Source organism: Peromyscus leucopus, chromosome 7, assembly GCF_004664715.2.
Source record: "Peromyscus leucopus breed LL Stock chromosome 7, UCI_PerLeu_2.1, whole genome shotgun sequence".
NCBI lineage: Eukaryota > Metazoa > Chordata > Mammalia > Rodentia > Cricetidae > Peromyscus > Peromyscus leucopus.
In genome coordinates, this window is record NC_051069.1 from 35,704,669 (window position 1) to 35,719,651 (window position 14,983).

At 40.2% G+C, this 14,983-nt stretch overlaps 1 protein-coding gene across 1 annotated transcript; it reads right to left on the reverse strand.

Annotated features, from left to right (window-relative positions):
- Positions 1-593: 593 nt before the first annotated feature.
- Positions 594-14,583, reverse strand: LOC119088422 (lisH domain-containing protein C1711.05-like). Its single transcript, XM_037208255.1, has 8 exons — positions 14,419-14,583; positions 10,792-10,841; positions 9,540-9,564; positions 6,029-6,100; positions 5,781-5,858; positions 4,802-4,879; positions 1,964-2,028; positions 594-709 (listed from the first exon to the last, which is right to left on the reverse strand). The coding sequence occupies exons 1-8, from the start codon at positions 14,441-14,443 to the stop codon at positions 656-658; spliced, it is 447 nt and encodes a 148-aa protein (XP_037064150.1). The 5' UTR covers positions 14,444-14,583; the 3' UTR covers positions 594-655.
- Between the last annotated feature and the right edge of the window lie 400 nt (positions 14,584-14,983).

Genomic DNA, 14,983 nt, shown 5'->3' on the forward strand with positions numbered 1-14,983 from the left:
ATGGAAACAGAGCATCTGTGAGGGGAAGTTCCCTTCAAGTATAAATGTAGCTCATCTTGAAAAGAAGTGTGGTTGCCGGGCAGTGGTGGTGGTGCATGCCTTTAATCCCAGCACATTGGAGGCAGAGCAGGCAGATATCTCTGAGTTCAAGGCCAGCCTGGTCTACAGAGTAAGATCTAGGACAGGCAGCAAAACTACTCAGAGAAACCCTGTCTTGAAAAAAAACAAAACAAAACAAAACACATTTTGTCTTTGTATTCCCTAGCTTGCCCTCTTGCTCATGTGCCTCCCTGTCCTGGTACATTCCTCTTTAGTAAGGTTATGCTGAGAAATGAATTCATCATATGTATCTTTAATGAGTTTTAAATTTACTGATGTGGCAAAAGTGAGAACAACTCTTTAATTTTTTCATTTAAATTGAAAATTTGTTGGAAAATCAAAATATTTTGGGGGGAAGCACACATAAAGATATTGTCAGACACACAAAATCCCAAGGTTAGTAAGGTAAATAAGAGAGAACTAAAGACACATAACCATGATGTGTCTCTTGGAATATCAGTAGTTGTTTGAAACTAAACCTGCCATTCTCATGGCTACCAGGTCTCTCTGAAAATAGCGGTGCAGTAAATATGCAATTCTTATCTACAGTGTGACTTTAAAAAAAAGTCATTCCAGAATACATACCGCATCTGCCCTTCCTTGACTGGACCTGCAATTTAGAGAAAACACTCTTAGGTTCAGGTAATACTGAGTTCTGCTTGTCTTTGGTTCTTCTAGTGACTTGGGGAAGAGTGGCCAAGTGAAAGATTCTGTATTAATTTGTTGTGTGATACTGCTACAAAACACCTGAGGCTGGGTAATGTGTGAAAAAAATAAGTATTTTTCATACTCTTGATCATTTATCCCAGATCAGGCAAACATACCTCTTTGTCCCCTACAAATGTTTCCTGGAAGCTACACTGAAAAATGGCAGAGAACTATTAAGACAATCTGGTACTGTGAGATGAATCCCTACTAAGGGTGCCTCTGTGTCAGATTATTTACTTTAACTTCACACTTTAAAGATCTCAACACCTAATGTCCTTATAATGGACTTAAAAATCTTTTACCACATCAATAATTAGGAAAATACATTCCAATTGCCTTACCCTTAGAAGTCCCCTGGTGAAAGGTAAGAAGACACTTAGAAAAGAAACTTTTCACAGATAATATGTATGGTGATATTTTATTTGTACTGAAATGTGATTTTATTTGTATGTTAATAAATAAAGTTGCCTGGGGGTCAGAGCTATTAGCAAGCCATAGCAAAAGCCGGGTGGTAGTTCAAGCCTTTAATCCCAGCACTTAGTAGGCAGAGCCAGGAGGATCTCTGTGTGTTCAAGGATACATCCAGCATTGGAGACACACGCCTTTAATCTCAATACCAACCATAGAAGACCTGGAGGTCTGTACAGACAGGCAGTGACAAGGTGGTTATGTGGTTGGGTTTACAACCAATGAGAAGGCAGAACAGAAAGTCTTTATAAAGACAGACACACAGGAAGTAGGTCTCTTTTGGAGAGGAAGGACCACTGCGAGAGGAAGGGTAAGGTTTTTAGCTCTTAGCTCTGACCTCTTTGGCTTTCTTCTTTGCGTTGGTTCTGTGTTTCTTATTGAATAAGACGGTTACTTCTACTAATGTGTGCCAACTTTTGAGTGAAAATCACTCAAGTTTTAATCTAGACAGAAAAACTTTTGCCAGAAGAAAGGTCCCCTAAAAATACATGTGGAAACTGGCACTGGCATTTTTTTACAACTTGACCAAAAACTGCTTGATCTAGTTCTACTTCCTCCTTTTACTTAGAAAATACTTGAATACCTATAGTGTAGGTAATCAGTTTTATCATCCCAATGTGATAAAAGAAAATATAAAGGAATCCTAAATCCAACCTTTTTGTGTTAGAAAAGGGAAAAGATATTTTACCTTAATTAATGATGGATTTATCTTCTCTTTTGGGGGGGTCTTCATCTGGTCCTTGTAAGACATCACTAGGAGAACACAAAATAAACCTGAGATAATGGTGCCACTTATTGTATCACAGGGGATCTTGGATTGATGTGGACAGAGTTCTATGGATTCAATCTAAACATTCAGGTTTAATGCACATAGTTAATTAATAAACATAATTGTGCTGATGCAAGAACATCCTCTTGACTAGGGAGAAAAAATCAAGACCTTGAGAAATGAGAAAGGTAAGTTTTGCCCTTCTATATAATGTGAATCTAAAGCAACCTGAAAATGTTTCATTGGGGAAACACTGAAATAAATGTTAAATGATGGGTTTCTAGCCAGGTGTAGTGGCCCATGCCTTTAATCCCAGCACCTGGGAACCAGAGGCAGATGGATCTGCAAGTTCAAGACCAGCCTGGTCTACAGAGTCAGTACTAGGACGTCAGGACCACACAGAAACCTGTCTCAAAAAAACCAAAAGAGAAAAAAAAATAGATTTCTGCTTTCTCTTACTTCTTCAGAACATTTTGAAGTCAGGACAACTGGCACTTCTTTCTAGATATCAGTCAAACCTCTTTTAACCCCATAAGCCAGCATCTATCTAGATGCATTAACCACATATGATTTTCAAAATTAATTTTATGTACTAATAGTGTGTGTGTGTGTGTGTGTGTGTGTGTGTGTGTGTGTGTGTGTGTGTATACCATGTCATGGGTGTGGGTTCAGAGGACAGCTCTGTGGAATTTCTTCTCTCTTCATGTAATCTGGGAATCAAACACGTTGGGTTTGTTTGTTTGTTTGTTTGTTTGTTTGTTTGTTATCTGTGAGTGCCTGTATGGATGTATGTGCACCACTTCCATGCCTGACAACATCACCTACTCCATGCCTTGCCAAAATCCACCGTATTACTGCAACGGAAGCCAAAGTTGTTTTCTTCCATTGTGATTCTGGTGTTTTATTATAGTAACAACAAAACAACTAATACAGAAAACAGTGCCAGAAGGATGGGTTATTGCAGTGACGGACCTGATCATGTTGCTTGGGGGAGGATTATGGAAATGTGGTGTTTTGACACAGAAGATCCACTGAATGCTCAAAACTGAATAAGCTTGCATGTAGAAATTTGGAAAACAAGAATGGTGAAAGGAAGGTAGACAAGCGAGTCTTGGCTTGTGGAGGGGGAGAGGGCAGCCACGTCTCTTGGGAACTGCTTGTGAGAAGTTTGGGTTAAGAATCTGTGAAGTGAAACCTTCTGTCCTTTACTGGGACAATGGCTACTGGGTATCCAGGACTGGGAAATCAGATGACTAGGGGACCAGCATCACAGACACAAGCTCTTCTTAGAACTATTTCCTTCACATCCGCACACAGAAGCTCTGGCTCAGAGCGGGGCCAGGCCGCATCCCAAGCTGGCACCCAAACTTGGTGATGTGTCAGAGTCTCCTAGGTGCTACTTGCTATGGTGGCAGAAAAGCTACAGGACTGAGGGATCACGGAAAGAAGCTGAGGCTTGCCACCATGTGGAAGGGCCAGAGTCCCTAGAGAGAGGCTAGGCAAGGCCATTGGTGGATGTCCAGGCTCGGTTACTAGGAGACCTGAGCAAATTAGAGATGGCAGGATGTGGAAGGCAGTGTTTTTGGAGTGGAGCTGGCATGAGCCTCCAAGACGGGCCTGTATGCTGTGGTTGGCTGTCTGAAAGCTACAACTCTGCAAGCCTTTGAGTTCAGAAGATGGTGAGTGATTCCTGGGTGTCGGACATTGGGCTTCTTGCACTATTTTAGTGTCGTTTTTCTTTCCTTTCCCTATATCTTTCTTATTGCTTCTTTGAATAAAAGAGCACATAAAACTTGGTTTTTACAGGAACCTATAGTTAAAAGACTGGATTTTAAAAGAGTACTTGGACTTTTAAATGGTGGGCATTATTTGAAGACTGTGGGACTTCTATCGTTGTACACTATTTTATATTATATAAACATGAGACCTTGGAGAAAAACAGGAAATGTTATAATCTAACAATGGCCTGCTTATGTGTCAAGTTGACAAGAGGTGACTTGTGCTGTTTAATCTTCTTTGTAAACTTCATACACCTAGGAGAGAATCAAAATTGGGGAGTTGTTTCCATTAGATTGGCTTGTAAGAATGATTGTGGGAATATTCTTGACTTCTAATTGATATAGGAGGGCCCAGACCACTATGGGTGGTGTTACTCCTTAGGCAGGTGGGGGTGCACTGTCTAAAAAAAATAACTGACCAAACTAGAGAGAGCAAATCATTAAGCAACATTCCTTCATGGTCTCAGATTAGCTTCCTGACTCCACATTGCTACTTTGAGTTACCATCTTTGCTTCCCTTGATGGTAGACTATAATCTGATAGATACAACAAGCCTTTCCACCCTAGCTTGCTTTTGGTCAATATGTTTGTCATACCAATGGAAAGCAGATTATAATATGTGCATTTGACAAAATGTAGGAACAGAATATAATTAAAATACTTATTAATGACTGCACCAGCAGGACAATGACACGGAGAAGTAAGCATCTTTGTTTTAACCACTAGATTATGACGACAACCTACATTAAACTCTGGACCAGATGACATGGTCATTTCTTTGTCTAAGGAGTACAAAAATAAAATATTGAGTCATAACATTGAGAAGAGCAACTAAAGGATGATTCACTAATAGACTCTTACCACTGCTTTTGCCTATTAGGAAGACCCTTAAATTGATTTTCTGTCATCCAAGGAGAAGGAATAACGTGACTAATCCTAGACCCTCCCATTGGATCTGAACAGGAATGCCAGTACCTACCACTACTACAACCAAGAAAACTGCTCTTCTTGCTGTTCATCTCTTTCTCAGAGTCAGTTTCGTCAGGATCATCAGTATCTGGAATAAAGTCAGTAGAGAGATGGATCAGACCCAGAATGACCTACCTTCCCCAAGTTACCCTCAGTTAAGTGTTTATCAGAGCAACAGAAAACAAACCAGAACAGTATGACAGAGGGCAGAACACAGAAAAAAACTAATGAGAGCAGGAGTAGGACAACAATGCAGGGAAGGAATATCTTTAACTACCTAGATGAGGATAACCTACATTAGATGCTGGACCAGATGAAATGGTCACTTCTTCATCCCTGGAGTATCTTATCTTCCTTGAAGAATGGTTACAAAGAGTGAAATAAGAAGCTGAGCCCCTGCCTTTCTACCTAGAGTCCAGATTATGTGACATGAGATGGTCAATCCATACATGACCTTACACCACACTGTGTGTTTTGATTTGAGTGTTTAATGTCCCCGTAACTTCATGTGTTTGAATATTTGGTTCCCAGTGGGTGATGCTGCTTGAAAAGGGATTGGCTCCATCATCAGGAGGTGAATATTCCCTGGAGGAAGTGAGTCTCTGGGAAAACTTTTAGGCCTTGGAGCCCAGCCACACTTCTGTTAACTCGCTGCCTCCTGAACGTGGATGCAGTGTGAACAACTGGCTGCCTGCACTGGCTAAGACACATTCCATGCCAGCTGCCATGGCTTCCCCACAATAATGGAATCATCTTTTTAACTATAAGCCACAATAAACCCTTTCTCAATTAAAGTGCTTGTCAGGTGTTTGGTCATAACATGAGAAAAACAACTAAATATAATGATTAAATTATAGTTTCATCATTGCTTCTAGCCCACTTGGAAGACCCTTCAAATTAACATTCCCTCATAGATATCCAAGGAGAAGCAATAACCCAACTGCTCTTAGAACCTCACATTGGATCTGACCAGGAATACCAGTACCTACCACTACTGCTACCAAGAAAACTGCTCTCCTTGCTGTTCATCTCGTTCTCAGAGTCGGTTTGGTCAGGATAATCAGTATCTGGAAGGAAGTCAGTGGAGAGATGGATCAGACCCGGAATGACCTACCACCAAGTCCATTGCTTTGAAGGCTGTTCTTGCTACCCAAGTCATCTTCAGTGTGTCACCACCTATAGTGTTTGTATCTGGAAGAAACCAGTGGAGAATTGGATGTGACCAGATATGACCTACCACTGCCAAGATCATCACTTTGAAGGCTGCTCTCTTTACACAAGACATTGGCATCTTTGCCCTCATCCATATCTGGAAAGAAGAAAGTGGAGAGAGTGAGTAACTCATACCTAGGTGACTGTAGTAGGTGAAGCCATACTGTCTCACTCAAGGTCAAATTCAGCTTTTTGTTTGTTCACATTATTCACTGAGAACCACAGTAGAAGTTTAAGTGTGTTTTTATATTCTGTGTTTGTATCAGGGTCTACTGATGAACTAGGGAGGTTAATATTTCACATATCAAAAGAACAGTGCAAGAAATCTTCATTCTTTTCATAAATAAAAGGCAGCATAATCTACAACTATTGTTGATAACAAAGTAATTATTGAATTTTCAAAGTACCATCAGCAGTCTGCTGATAAACAGCTATGTCTCAGAGTTTGTGGCACTGGGTACTGCGCCCTTTCCCTCTGGTCCTGAGACCTTGGAACCTTGCATTACTATGGTAATGGCTCTGCTCCTTACTGTCTATTTTAGGAGTGTGCTATGACCTTGAGGGCTGTACAATTTTTCTTAGAATTGTAAGGAGTCTCCGGTTAGACATGTGAGAAGTCAGGCAAGAGAGAGGGATGAGAGAGAAAACTAAGAACAAAGAACAGCAGAAAAAAAGGTACAGAGGACCAAGAAAGAGAGGAGCTAAGTATAAGAGCAGAAAAGAAGCTATGTAGTTAGAATTGACTTAGAGGTTGCCGGGCGGTGGTGGCGCACGCCTTTAATCCCAGCACTCAGGAGGCAGAGGCAGGTGGATCTCTGTGAGTTCGAGGCCAGCCTGGGCTACCAAGTGAGTTCCAGGAAAGGCGCAAAGCTACACAGAGAAACCCTGTCTCGAAAAAACCAAAAAAAAAAAAAAAAAAAAAAGAATTGACTTAGAGGAATAAAATGAATGGACTGAAAGAGATCTGTGTAGATTCATTTGATATCCCTCAGATTGGAATCCTAGCCTCTGTGAGCATCTTCCCCAGGACTCTGGGAGAAATCTCCTCAGAGCAGATGGGGGGGGCTTTCCTCACATCATGGAGGTCAGTGTACACTTAATGTAGGGCATTACATGGTCAAGAGAGGTAAGTTCTCTTATGGATATGGTACAGTAACAACAGAAAGGCAGTGTGAAATTTGTACAATTCCTTGCTTCTCTACCCTTTGCACTGGGACACCAAAAATTAAGAATCCTTCATAAACCTCATGAGTGTGAAAATAATTAATGATAAAGGCTTAGTTAAAAGAGCTGGACTACAGAAATGTCACGACATTTGTTAAATGTAAAATACAAACAAGACCCCAGCTCGATTGAGTGGCTACTTGCAAAGAGGGTGTTAGCCTGGCCTTGGGGCAATGGACAGTTATGTTTACTTTTCATTCTTTACACAGCATGATGTTTTTCAGGCCATGGAGCACATATAGTGTCACCTTCAGTGGACCATAGCCAGAGAAAATTACACTGTCTACATTTCACCTCAGGCTATTGAAGTGTCTAATTTTATGTCATTGTGACCAAATTGCCTGAGAGAAAAAAAATAGAGATGAATGTTCTACTTTTGAATCCCTGACACAGAACATGAGTTTGCCAAAGAAGTCATTCAGAGACCTCAGAGGTGTAAATGTGTACCTGTCTCTGCCACCGCCTTCACGACGCCTCCTCCCTGTAGTTTCTAATAGCTAAGTCCATGGACATGGGACCCCTTCTATCTGTCTACCACGATGACTCAGAGGCCAGATCATGCCAACACAGTTGTCACGTGATGGTGGGGAGGAAAACAACACTATCTTTCAACTGATCAACCCCGAATAAACCTTCACCATAAACTGACAGGACAAGATGCCTAGATCACTGTGACTTAATGGACTGAGTGTGTGCATTCTACTTTCTCCCTGAAATTACCCTTGACAACAGTCTCTACAGCCAGACCAGGCCTACCTCTGAGAAGGGTGGGGGCTGCATTATCACTGATCAGTATGAGCCTTCCCTACTCACTCTTTCCTCAATGAAGTCCAATTTTTACTAAACAAATTTTGTTTCCATTCACTGGCTACCCAAGGGCAGGACACACAGTCCTGCTTCCTCTGAACTAAAGCCCTCCTTAGCAAATGCCTGAACATACAGACACATCACAATCACACTCTTCAGTCCTGACTGTTTACATATACTGAATGGATAGGCTCCCCATGTTCTCACCAGTCAACATGGAGACTGACCATCAGTAAGAGCAAATACTTTTAGAGCAGAGTCTAACTCATCTTTAAATATGGTCACTTAAAAGAATGAGACTATATTGACTGGAGGCTTCTCTTCCTTCCCTCCTTTCCTTTTTTTTTTTTTTTTTTTTTTTTTTTGTAGACATACACCCTAAATTGTGTGGTGCTTTGAGCTCCTGAGAATGAGCTAAAGCCTTTCACCAGTTATTACTGAAACCTGTTATTTCTAGAATTTCAATTGTGACACATATACAATTTGTTTTTCTTTGCTGTGACTTTCAGTGTTAGAATCAATGCTCTCACTGGTGGAAGGTCAGCTCTTTTCCCACTTGTCATTTTTTGTTCCCATTTTGTTGTTGTTGTTGTTGTCGTCAGATATAGCCTCAGTGTACAGCCCAGGAGGACCAGAAACTGTCAGAGAGTGAGAATAATCACGAGCTCCTTATAGATTTGTGTGCTGCCACTCAGGTTTATGTGGAACTAAAGATCAAACTGAGGGCCTCCTGCATCACAGGTAGACATTTTACCAAGGGAACTATTTTCCCACACATGTGGGCTTTCTCTGGCTTTCACACTTGTGGAAGTCTGCACCCAGGCACATGGATGCTGAAATGGGTTTTCATTGTTGCTGTTATTTTCTGTCTCTGGAGATTTGATTTGTTTGAGGTCCAGCTAGGGGCTGGAGACCTTCTACAGTGACTAATGGCATCTTGACAGGGTAGTAAGTGTAAGTGTCATCTCATAGCACTGATATTGGACCCTAAGTTTATGTACACAATGATGGTCTTGGCCTGTGTAGTCACACATCTCAACCACTTACCTCTGTGTCTTGGTTGATTCTTCTATGACAGAGAACACAAAGAAATAATGCCAGCATGCATGGCTGTGATGAGTTCTAAACTAATATAGGGAAAATGTGCACTTTAATTTTTTTCTCATTGGAGAAATTGATATTGGGTTTAAATAATTGAGATTTCTACCTAGGAGAAATACAAATATAGACACATCCTGGTGCATTAAATCTTAAACTAAAATGATCACAACTAAATGCATGCATAGTAAACATGCTTACAATTTGTTATTTGGGCTATCACTGTGTGTGTGTGTGTGTGTGTGTGTGTGTGTGTGTGTGTGTGTTTCTTTTTCTTTATCTAAAAGTCTTAAGTGTTACTGTGAGCCGGTGGTAGAAATTGTAGAGTGCACCTGAGAAAAGACAGGCAGTACTTGTAAATTTCTTATCTAAAATGTGTCTTAAGAAAGTGGCTCCATAATACATACGATATGACTTCCTCCTTGGCTCCACCTACAATTTAGAAAAAAGAAACACTCAGGTACAGAACAAGGTGAGTTCCATTTCCACAGGTTTCTTTCCTCTCCTAGTACTTAGGGTAATTGTAATTAGGATGGGGAAGAATAGTCAAGACAAAGATTATTAGTCTGTCATATGATGCTGTCAGAAAACACCTGACCTTGGATACTTTGGGAAAAAATATCTTTCACACTTTTGCTGATTCAACCCAAATCAGGTTTTCCTATCACTCTATTTTGGGTTTTTAGGATACACTGTCACATGGCAGAGAAATCTTTTTAAAACCTGCTCTCAAGAGTCCCCTTTGAGGGGCTAGAGAGATGACTCAGAGGTTAAGAACACTGACTGTTCTTCCAGAGGTCCTGAGTTCAATTCCCGGCCCCCATATGGTGGCTCACAACCATCTGTAATGAGATCTGGCTCCCTCTTCTGGCCCGCAGGGATACATGCAAACAGAACACTGTATACATAATAAATAAATAAATCTTAAAAAAAAAAAAAAAAAAAAAAAAAGAGTTCCCCTTGAGAAGTGCCTCCATGCCCCAATTAGCTATACATTAAATTTCATGCTTTACAGGTCTGGCGACTTCAATGTTCCTATAATTGATACAAGAAACTTCTGCCACAACAGTTCCAAAAACCTACTTACACTGTCTAAAACAGAGAACCCTGCAAGAGAAAGTGGAGATGACACAGATATACACACTCTTCATAAACACAAGTCAGCTGCCTTTGAAAACATTGATCTGTTGTATGTGTGCTCAAGTATATGTATGTGCATCACACGTGTGCAGGAGTCCAGGGAGGCCAGACAAATGGCATAGGGTGTCAGATCCTCTGGGAATGGAGTTACAGGTGGTTGTGAACCACCGTGGTGTAAGTGCTTGGAATCGAACCTGGGTCCTTCGGAAGAGCAGCAAGTGCTCTTAACAACTGAGACATTGCTACAACCCCATCTATTACCTTTTGAGTGTAAATTACACAACTTTAAATATAAAAAGGAACACCTGTTCAAGAAAAACAAGCCTCCTAAAACACACCTGACAGTGACATTTTGTTTCAGGGATGACTTTGTACAATTTCATTTCATTCACTTCCTAAGTAAACAACTTAATGTGTAGTGTACATGATCTTTTATTTTATTCAAATACAGTATCTATTAAAAGCAAAGGAATCAGGAAAGTAGCCTTTCTATCTTAGAAAATGTGATGTTCATCTTACCTTTGATGACCTTGCCAACTCTTCTTGTGGGGCTGTCAACTGGCTGTCCTCTGGAAAAAGTAGAACACAAAATAACAGCTCAAGGTACAATTTGTACTTGCCGAGAAATCTTTGCTTTATATTGACAAAGATCCATGGCTTTAGTCCATATGGCTGGACTGAATGGATGTAGTTCATTAATGAGCATGATTGGGCTACTGCTGGACCAATCTTTTCAAGAGGAAAGGGAAAGTAGGAGAATACAAGAAGAGAAATAAGGGACAATAATTTTGGCCTCTCTAAGTATGGGGAATCTAAGACAATGTGCAATAATCCATGTTTGACTGTGTGAACACTAACATGAATCTTAACATTATACAGGAGCTCTACCATATCTTCAGACCATTCTGAAGCCCTGAAGATTGACTCTCCTTTCTAGGAATCTCTTAAATCCATGTCAATGCCCACAAACTGAAATATACAGAATTTGCATTTGTCATTAAGCAAATGGGAATTTAAACTCAATAGTCTACATACTGTACTGGGGAAATAGACTTGGTAGCAGGCACAAGATGTAATTATACTCATCCACTCATCCTTTGATACACAATAAGATTACTGAACAGTAGAAGATGCTGATGTTAATACAGTTTCTAAGTAGTAACTATATATAATGCAGTTCTTCTGGTCTTCCTTCAATATGCTATCCATTTGTTTTTGTGGTTTTGTGTGGCTGTCCATATTCAGATCAGTGGACCCACAGTGTAGTGGGTTAGAATGAGAATCTGGCCTCTGTTGACCACTCCATATCAGAGTTGTCACTAGAATGCTATAGAACATTAATATTGGAATGCTATTCTGAGTTCTTCTACATCCCTGTCTCAGGAGTGCAGCTCATATGGTCTCAGCACTTAACTTCACAGATATCACTAAAAGATATGCCCAGTTGTAACTGACTTTATGGCAGGGTTGGAGACTGATTAAGGACTCTCAGAATGTGCATGCCCAAATCCTCAGTATCAGTGAACTGATCAAAACCATCAGTTCCTTGTGTTTTGCACATAATGACTCGAATGAAATGCTATATTTGTGTAGCGATATCTGCCCTGGGGTTTGAAAGCATTAGTATGAAGTGGATAATGTATATAATTTATGTAGGCCAGCAGAAATCCATACACAGATGATGGCTCTCTTCTATGGTAGCTAATAACTCCACAACTGAATGATGAGCACAAGTCAACAATTAGGGTGTCACATGAGGGCCACACATCTGTTTCTACATTGGCCCTAAGAGTAGAGGAGCTTGAATACTTCTATCACTCTCTTTCTCTCTCTCTGATTCTACCCATAAGGGCATAGATCTGTGCTGTTGGTAAGTGATTTAATGAACACAAGGCATGTGGTTTAAATCCTCAGGCATGTTATGTTTTTGGCAAAATAAACTGCCCAGTTCCTCCAGCTTAGCCTGAACCACAGACTCAGTCTTGGGTTCTAAATTCCAAAGCCATTATTCTTCTATGACATACTCCTACTTAGCTCGAAAGCAACCATTTTTCTTTCATGCAGACTTGGGTGGACAAAGCGAGTTAACAGTTTAAAACTTATGCCTATGTTGGCCTAAGTACACACTCAATGTCCACTCCTAAAGTTAGGTCAGCATTGTTCTTCAGAATGTCCCAGTTGCAATACGTATTTCAATAAGGCAGCCCCAGAATGCTGGGTGCACTAACATCACGTATTAAAACATGTAACATTTTAAGACCTGGAAAACCCACCATCTTACATTACTGATGTGTCACAAATTTGAGAGTCTCTCCATTTAGCTATTGAGAAAGTCATAGCAAAGTCTAGAGCTCAACTTTTGAAAGAGCTCAAAATGAAGGGTCAGGAGAACTAAGCCACACAACACACTGAAACAGTTTTAGCCATTAACATCTTTTCAAATCTATAGGTAACCACAATTCTCTCTGTGAATAATTCTAATCATATTATATATATATATTATATACTAATTGCTGAATGTAAAACAATATTAAGTTTCTATGCTCGTATTCATCAGTCTTTACAGTTGACCCTAATCCTCTACTTTTGTGTATTAAAACTGACTCCACACTGAAAAGGCAATTACCACATTTGACGATGCTTAGCTCTGTGGGGAAGTAGGCTCAAACATTACCTCTAATTGATATCCCTGGCAATTCAGATGGCTCACAAAGCAAGTGTTTTCAGATTAATGAAATATAGAAAGTGCACACTCCCATGAACCATCACATACATGGAAAACACATATCCATATTTTCCTGACTAAAATGAACCTTTCAGGGGAAAAAAAGGAATGTATGTTAAAAATAAAGATACAGCTGGGAGGTGGTGGCTCACGCCTTTAATCCCAGCACTCGGGAGGTAGAAACAGGCAGATCTCTGAGTTCGAGGCCAGCCTGGGCTACAGAGTGAGTTCCAGGAAAGGTGCAAAGCTACAGAGAAACTCTGTCTTGAAAAACAAAAACAAAAAAACAACAGAAAAATAAAGACACACACACACATTGTTATATGAAATGTCTCAAAACATCTCCATAATTTTTTGAGATTAATAATTTAAACACATATAACTTAAATCTTATCAAAATATACTTTACAAAAGTTATTGTATTTATACCACAGAGCATCTAGTAAGGAAAAGCTTAACAACATAAGGTATAATAGGAATTTACACACACACACACAAATCCCACACACATACAATAGTTAATATTGGTTGTCAATTTGACTACATCTTAAAACAGTTATAACCCAAGCTGCTGGGCATTCCTATGAGGAATTTCTTTTCTTTTTCTATTTTCCTTTGGTTTTTCGAGACAGGGTTTCTCTGTGTAGTTTTGGTGGCTGTCCTGGATCTCACTTGGTAGCCCAGGCTGTCCTCAAACTCACAGAGATCCGCCTGCCTCTGCATCCTGAGTGCTGGGATTAAAGGCATGCGCCGCCGCCGCCGCCGCCGCCGCCGCCGCCGCCGCCGCCGCCACCACCACCTGGCCTGAGGGATTTTCTTGATTTGATTATTTGAATCAGTAAGATCCAGCTTACATCTGGGCTGCACCTTCTGGTGTCGGCACAGGTACAAGGACATGGAATAAGGAAAGTCTGTTGTTTGCCTGCTTTCCTCACTCTCACTGGTGAGCACAGCGACCCTGCTGCCGAGGCATTCCTTTGCCAGTCTTAGCACCAATTTCCTTGGGACTCCAATGTAGACTGAAGATCAGCAGCTCTCCAGGAATCCTCCAGGACTCCAGTGCCAGACTGAGAACGCTAAGACATCCAGCCTTTGAACTCAACCCCTGCTGGATTCTCAGTCTTTTAAGCATGAGACAGCCTTTGTTGAACTACGCAGACAGCATCCTATAAGCCAATCTAATAAGTCCCCTTGATGTATACATACATATATTCTCTCTATTCTGTTCCTTCAGAGAACCCTATTTATAACATTAGAGAAAGGTTAAAGTCAAATTGCTTTACAGGACAATCAAATACATGAGATAGAATAAAAGTATAAAGCACAATCAAAACTATATATAAAGAAAGAAATATTTGAACAAAATATTTTGAAAACTATTAACCAACTAAAGGCATAGCATCCAGTGGTGAATATCATACCTTTGGAGGTACAGTTATCGCCCATTTTAAACGTTTACCACAATCAAAATATAAGAGTCTATATTATCCCAGGTGCTAGTTAAGAAGTTTCAATGAAACTGAAATTCAAACCAGAGGCACAAACATATATAATCACATAACCACGGCAACAGAATTTGTAAGAGTGACATCACAATCTATACTGTGACATCATCTGCTACAAGAGTTATAATACAAAGCAAGAGTCCTAATACAAGTTCAAGACCACATTTATCAATAAGTTAATGGTTTGGCAAAATGGCTCAGCTCTAAGTGTCGTACAAGCCTGACAACCTGAGTTCAGTCACCAGAACCCATGATGAAACTTCCAAAGTCATTTTCTAGTGTACTATGCACTTTATGTACATGCATCCACTCATGTACCATGACATACTTGTACCTGTAGTCAGCACACACACATGCACACAAGTGCACGCACACATGCACACACCGCACAATAATAATACTTTTTTAAAAGAAGAGGTTATTATACATGGTTTTTTGTGTTTCATAGTCTTTCCCTAATAATGTAATTACCAAATTGCAT

Bases quoted from the DNA above. Each gene is read 5' to 3' on its own strand.
- LOC119088422 (XM_037208255.1), bottom strand. From the start codon at position 14,443: ATGGGCGATAACTGTACCTCCAAAG. The intron at 9,565-10,791 runs GTAAGATGAACA...TCTAAATTGTAG, and splicing joins AGTTGGCAAGGTCATCAAAG to GTGGAGCCAAGGAGGAAGTC. The intron at 4,880-5,780 runs GTAGGTACTGGT...ACTTTATTCCAG, and splicing joins TTTTCTTGGTAGCAGTAGTG to ATACTGATGATCCTGACGAA.